The sequence below is a fragment of the Gavialis gangeticus genome, unplaced genomic scaffold (assembly GCF_001723915.1).
Source record: "Gavialis gangeticus isolate Ggan-Ray unplaced genomic scaffold, GavGan_comp1, whole genome shotgun sequence".
Classification (NCBI taxonomy): Eukaryota; Metazoa; Chordata; order Crocodylia; family Gavialidae; genus Gavialis; species Gavialis gangeticus.
This window is the reverse complement of record NW_017728965.1, coordinates 2,331,480-2,338,148: the sequence shown is the minus strand read 5'-3', so window position 1 is coordinate 2,338,148 and position 6,669 is coordinate 2,331,480. Positions and strand designations below refer to the sequence as shown.

The following is a 6,669-nucleotide window of genomic DNA, read 5'->3' as shown; positions in this document are numbered from 1 at the left end:
ATGAATTTTACGAAGGTAACGACTATCTTTCCAGCCTGCCTGCTGATGCAGATAGAACAGAAGACTTCGAGTATGAGGTAAGATGATTGGCATACTGCAGCATTTCTTTTTACATTTACAGATCTTGTATTTGCACTGCTGATAACCAACTGCTGTGAGAAAAATACTAGCAGGGCTGGACAAACGGGCAGAGGAGAAAGCAGGCCTATATCAGGCAAGTTTCCCCTGCCCGTGCCCATCAGGGCGGTACCTGAGCCTGGTGCTCAGTCTCACTTCCGGCCCTCGCACGGCTGTGCTCAGAGGCACGTGCTCGTTGCCTAAAGGATGAAGGAGAGGCGCAGCACAGCAGGGGCAGCTTGCTCATTTGAAACGGCTTCGGCTCTGGGAGAAACTTGTTCCGAAACGTGCCGGCACGGGGAGAGACCCCGCTTGGTACGGCTGTGGTTCCGGCCTGCTATGCTCAGCCTTTTGGCCCGATCCTGCAAGGGGCTGAGCACATCCTCAGGTGCCCTGGGCAGGGAAGAGCAACGGTGACGTTGCACCGTCGTTGGGGAACATCAGTGTCTTGGGGCCCAGGCACAACTCCCGCAGCAGGAACGCCCCCAAAAGCACCCCCTGCAGAGGCAGTCGTACGAACTTCCCCATAAGGGCGTCAGCCACACGAAGGCGCTCGTGCCTGCAGGGGAGAGCAGACGTCCCTTCCAGGGGCCTGAATGCTGTCGTGGCTACTTCGTCCAAATGGGAATGCAGCGGGCTGCGGTGGCCCCGGTGCCAGTCGGTCCAGTGACGGCACAGGCAGGGAGCTGCCAGCCCCGCGAGGGCTCGGCTGTGCCCTTCAGGCTGCTCACAAGAGCGCCGTGCTTTCCTCTGCCTGCGTGCCAGCCTGGCGCTGAGGGGGGCATCCAGCTGGCGGGACCGAGGGTGGAGGGGGAAGGCCAGGGTCTGAAGTCCATGCTCAGTCAGTGGATCAGGAAGCTTCGCTCGCAAGTGCTGGGAAGGGAGAAAGGAGGAGGAAAAATAACGCATCTCACACGAACAGGCAGGAGCCTGGGCCAGAAAGACCCAGGAGGGAGGAGGGCCGAGTCAGGCAGACGGGGCATGTGTCTTGCGAGGCAGAGCAGCACACGCTTCCATGAGCCCATTAAATTTTAAAGGGAACCTGCTTGGAGAGCATGCCGGGAAGGGGTGGGGAGCTGCCTTGGCTCGCTTCCCCTTGCAAGGGCTGCTGCGTGCTGCTCTGCTCGGAGCTGTCTCGGGCAGCGTGGCCCTCGGCGGGTGGCACCGGGGGAGCAGGGAAGGCTGCCTGCCACGCTCGCTGCAGCCTGGGCCACGCGCGTGCGGCGATTGGGGAGGGGTTTGCCAGGAGCCTGCACGAGGTGCCCCGCTCAGAGAAGCTGTTCTGGGTGCGTGAGAGACGAAGCGAGTCCTCTCGCCGTGCTGCTGCCCCTCTATAGGGCACGTTGCAGAGACAGGCGTGGACCATGAGGGACTCCCATTGAGCCAGGTCTTGTGCGTATGGTGCGAGAGGATAAAGCAGCACTCCTGAGCAAGTGTGCCTGGGCGCTGGACTTTGCCCACACGCGCCGTTTCACAACAGCTCCCCACTGGGCTGGACAGCCCTGGCATCCCCTCCCAGCAAGAACAGAGACTCGGGGCGAGTTGCCTTTCCTACCTGCTTCAGCCGGTGAAGGGGGACCCAGGCTGGATGCCAGGGGTGTGGTCTTACCCGATTCGCAGGCAATTAGGCTTGCTTATAGGTGCTTCCTAGGGGGTTTGCCATCCCCTGGATCTCGTTCTGCAGGGAACTCTTTCCGTGGAGCTGGTATGGAGAAGCGTGGGTCAGGAGAAGGAGGCTGGAGTAGATCAGGAGCCTCTGTGGGAGTCCTCTGCCTCTCAGGGGTAGCCCAAAAGCCTCTGGGGAGCAGGGAAAGCAGAGGCCGACCGAGCATGCAATGCAGAGCCCCCTCAGCAATTTGCTGCTCTCTCCCCCTGCAGGTCCCAATTAATGGATTCTGACATGGATTATGAGAGGCCAAACGTAGAAACTATCAAGTGCGTCGTGGTTGGGGACAACGCCGTGGGCAAGACCAGGCTCATTTGTGCCCGTGCCTGCAATGCCACGCTGACCCAGTACCAGCTTCTCGCCACCCACGTGCCCACGGTCTGGGCCATCGACCAGTACCGCGTTTGCCAGGAGGTAAGGAGCGTCTGGTTGCGGGCAGCACCGGCTCTGCAGCCACCCCAGTTTACTGCCTCGGTTGGAGCCGGGGGCCGGGAGTCTTGCAGACAAGCTCCGCATCAAAGCAGGAAGCTGATGCGATTGCATTGGATCCGCTCGAGCCAAAGAAAGGCTCGGCCCAGCACATTCTCGCCCCGCATCAGTGCCAGCAGTGGCGTTAACTCCCCTTTAAATGTCCTGGGCACGGAGCAAGAGAGAAGCTGGCCGACAACCTGTCCCCACCTCACTTCCCTGGAAACGGCCTTTCCTGCCTTGCTTGACAGTCCCTCGCCTCCTCTGCTTCCCCAGGTGCTGGAGCGCTCGCGAGACGTGGTGGATGATGTGAGCGTGTCCTTGCGACTCTGGGATACCTTCGGAGACCATCACAAAGACAGGCGCTTTGCTTATGGCAGGTAGGACGATGAGCGGGTCCTTCCAGCAGGGCTAGGAAAGAGGAGGAGTAAATGCATCGAAAGAGGAGCTGTGTTTTATAAGGAGAAGTGCACGCTGCACTGGGAGAGGAGGGGTTAGCTCCCACACGCATGCTTTGAACCCCCTGGCAGAATGGGTGGACATGAGCAGGAAGCATGCAGGGGACCCCAGGGGAGCACTGACCTCCCCATATGGGGAAGGCATGTTACAGATGAGTGAAGCCGATTCCCACGTGGGCCAATTTACCCAGGACTTTGTACGTTGCAGCTTGGTTACTGGGAGTCCAGCTCCTGTGCAGGGTGTATGCACAGGCATTCGCACACCTGGTTCTGGCAGGGGGCAAGCGTGTACTACACATCCATGGGGACCAAATGGTAACAGAGCCCTCCCTCTGCTCTTAGGTCAGATGTTGTGGTGCTGTGCTTCTCCATTGCTAACCCCAACTCCCTACACCACGTGAAGACCATGTGGTACCCCGAGATCAAGCACTTCTGTCCCCGAGCACCCGTCATCCTCGTGGGCTGCCAGCTCGACCTTCGCTATGCTGACCTAGAGGCAGTCAACCGAGCCCGGAGACCCTTGGCTAGGTAAAGATTCAGAGAAGCGGGCTTTGGAGATCAGCAAGGGCACCAGGGAGACCCATGCTGGGGGCAGGAGGGTGTTTGCAGAGAGGAGATGACAAAAGCAGGAAAGCCCAGAAGGGGCATCTCAGCCCCTGGCCTCAGGCAGCCTGCCGTGCTATGGGACGCGCTATTTGCCCTACGCGCCCCTGGTGCTGCGCATCCTCAGCTGCCCTTGCCCATTGCCGCGTGCTCTGAAGGACCGTATTCACTGTGGTTTTCCACCCCTCTCTCTTCCAGACCCATCAAGCCCAATGAGATTTTACCCCCCGAGAAGGGGAGGGAAGTGGCCAAGGAGCTGGGCATCCCCTACTACGAGACCAGCGTGGTGGCTCAGTTCGGTATCAAGGACGTCTTTGACAACGCCATCCGGGCGGCCCTCATCTCCCGCCGGCACCTGCAGTTCTGGAAGTCTCACCTCCGTAACGTCCAGCGGCCGCTGCTCCAGGCTCCTTTCCTGCCCCCGAAGCCCCCGCCGCCAATCATCCTGGTGCCAGACCCTCCTTCCAATAACGAGGAGCGCCCGGCTCACCTGCTGGAGGACCCACTGTGCGCAGACGTCATCCTGGTGCTGCAAGAGAGGATCAAAATCTACGCACACAAGATCTACCTCTCCACCTCCTCCTCCAAGTTCTACGACCTGTTCCTGATGGACCTGAGCGAGGACGACCAGCAGGGCACGGCAGGGAGTGGCGCAGGAGCCACCGTCTCCACTGCCGCCGAGCGGGTGCTGCACCAGGAGGAGAGGCACCACGGGCGCGACTTCCTCCTGAGAGCCGCCAGTTTTGACATCTGCGAGAGCGCCGAGGAGGCCGGCTCCGGCCAGCGAAAACCGTGCCTTAGAGCGTCCACCAGCGACGGGATCCTAAGGGGCAACAGCTATGAGAACGGGGAGCGGGGGCTGCGGCGGGGGAGAGACCTCTCCTCCTGGAGCCGGGCTTTTGTCAGCATCCAGGAGGAGATGGTGGACGACCCTCTAACCTACAAGTCCAAACTTATGGTGGTGGTGAAAATGGACCCCTCCATTCAGCCGGGGCCCTTCCGGGCTGTGCTCAAGTACCTGTACACGGGGGAGCTGGACGAGGAGAGGGACCTCATGCACATTGCCCACATAGCGGAGCTGCTGGAGGTCTTCGATCTCCGGATGATGGTGGCCAACATCCTGAACAACGAGGCGTTCATGAACCAGGAGATCACCAAAGCCTTCCACGTCAGGAGGACCAACCGTGTGAAGGAGTGCCTGGCCAAGGGGACCTTTTCTGGTACGGCCTGCAGCAGAGCTTGCCAGAAGATGAACGGGTTGCTTCTGTGGCGGAGGCTCAATCCCCATAGCAGGAAGAAACTAGGGGTCGGAGAGCTTGGGAGGTTTTTATACTTCTTCCCAAGCTTGGCTGGGGCCCAGGGTCCCCTTCCACCCCTCAGTCTAGTCATGGCATAGAAAACCTCACGCATTCGCTAGGCAAGTGGATGGCAGGAGGAGTCTCTCCTGCCCACCTAGGCATGCGACATAAGGAGCCTTCCCAGATTCTGGACCTGGGGGTGACATGCTGAGCTGTCTCTCCCCCAAACCTGGGCACATTGCAGGGAGTTTTCCCCGAGTCTCTCCTAAGCCCTTGAGCAGGACGCAGAGATCTCTTCCTCCGTCTGTGGTCCGGGCCCATATTGACTGGCAGTCAGCAGCACTGGGTGGCTGTTTGGTGTTTAAGTTTGCGCGAGCTGGGGCATCACAGTCCCGTTCCTGTGCGGGGGTCCATTTCCATGGCCGCTGCCTCTACACTTTGCTGGCAGCGTTAGGAAAGAGCCCAAGGACGACAGAGTTGCAGGAACCGGACTGGGCAAAAGGGCTGATGCATGCAAGCCGGGCTGTTGCATTAACAGGGCAGTCCTCGCTGCTGAGATCCCGGCTGGAGCTACGCTGGTGATTTGAGAGGCCTTTGCCCCCGACCGAGCTGCCAATGTAAACCTGTCCCTAGTGCTGCTGGCTCCTTTCAAGGGCAGGTTTTATATAACTTACCAGGTTATACACTTTCCCCAGAAAGCCCAGCTCGAGTGTCTGGTTTGCCACAGGGTTCGGGCCCTCACCCAGCTTTCCAGCTCGGGTTATTTAAACGGAAGCAGCTGCAGGAACTCGGCTTCCTTCGTCCCAACTGGAGGAGGGGGATCCTGCCATTAAAGGGGCCTTTTTGGGTCTGGCATCCCTGCCAGAGGCTCTGTAGTTGCATTTGGTTGCTGTCAGGTTGAGTGCTGTGACACAGGACAACGTCATTTCGAGGCAACTTCCTCGGGGTCCTTGCATCATGCTGACTGCATTCGTTCCACTGGAGGCCAATGGAGAGGCCAACATACAGGCCAGCCACTGCCCTCTTATTAGACTTCAGACCCCAGAGTATATAGGAGGGCCAAGCTGGAGAGCGAGCCAGGAGAATAGGTCCCTTTTATTCCCAGCTCTGCCAAAGCTACGTCACTAAATCCTCCTCTATGACACTTGAGTAACAATACCTGCTCCCAGTGGGGTGGGGTAGCTGTCCTGGTTTCAAGCCGTCTGCCAAGAGGGGAGAGGTGCTGCAGTCCAGAGGACCTTGGAGAACACGTTGTGGAAATGGTTTCCAGCCCCTCTCACTCTGTCGGTGCTCCAGCATATTTCCCTGGGGAGACCACCACCCCTGGGCTGCGAGTAGGATCACCATGGGGTCTCTTGTAGGGGAGGACAGAGATGCTATCGCAGGCTGCAGCCCATGGTGGCAGCCAGGAGGCCGTGACCAGCTGTGACGGGTGTCCTTGTGCTTGCTTGCAGATGTCACCTTTATCCTGGATGACGGTGCTATCAGTGCCCACAAGCCCTTGCTGATCTCCAGCTGCGACTGGATGGCTGCTATGTTCGGAGGTCCCTTTGTGGAGAGCTCTACCAAGGAGGTGAGGGGGCGGCAGGACGCGGCAAGGGCCAGGACTGATCTCCACCCCTCCAGCCCAGCCGTGACCCTGGGGTCCCAGAGAAGGGAGCGCAGCTGACACGCAGCTGCCTGCCGCGCCTGGAAACCCGTTCTGATGAGCAGGCGCTTCCGCTCCCTGCATTGCTGCAGCTGGGTCCCAGAGGCCCAAAGCTACGGCATCAAGGAGAGACGCCGAGTGCCTTTTCACTGACTCAGTGCTTTTCCTCTCTCCTTGCAGGGCCCAGTGGGGGCAGGGAGAGTGGGAGGGATGCTGAGGTTGTGCAATGGGCAGGGGAAAGACCATGCAGCAGACACTGCAAGTTGCACTGCGGGGAGCGGGCAGAAGTGCTGTGGTTGGGCCAGGTGCAGCAATCCCGAGACCCTGGGGAAGGTAACCTTGTCCCCCCCCCCCCGTGTGCCCATTGCAGGTGGCGCTCCCCTACACCAGCAAGAGCTGCATGCGGGCCGT

The 6,669-nt window shown here is 59.7% G+C and overlaps 1 protein-coding gene across 4 annotated transcripts in view; it reads left to right on the top strand.

Moving 5' to 3' along the window:
* The window catches only part of RHOBTB2 (Rho related BTB domain containing 2), a 35,639-nt gene that overhangs the window by 20,895 nt on the left and 8,075 nt on the right, over positions 1–6,669 (top strand). For all 4 annotated transcript variants that reach the window (XM_019504275.1, XM_019504304.1, XM_019504286.1 and 1 more), the window contains 5 exons: positions 1,996–2,197; positions 2,528–2,631; positions 3,052–3,237; positions 3,511–4,532; positions 6,065–6,183. In XM_019504275.1, the coding sequence (XP_019359820.1) occupies positions 1,996–2,197; positions 2,528–2,631; positions 3,052–3,237; positions 3,511–4,532; positions 6,065–6,183 (1,633 nt within the window). The remainder of the gene's footprint in view (positions 1–1,995; positions 2,198–2,527; positions 2,632–3,051; positions 3,238–3,510; positions 4,533–6,064; positions 6,184–6,669) is intronic.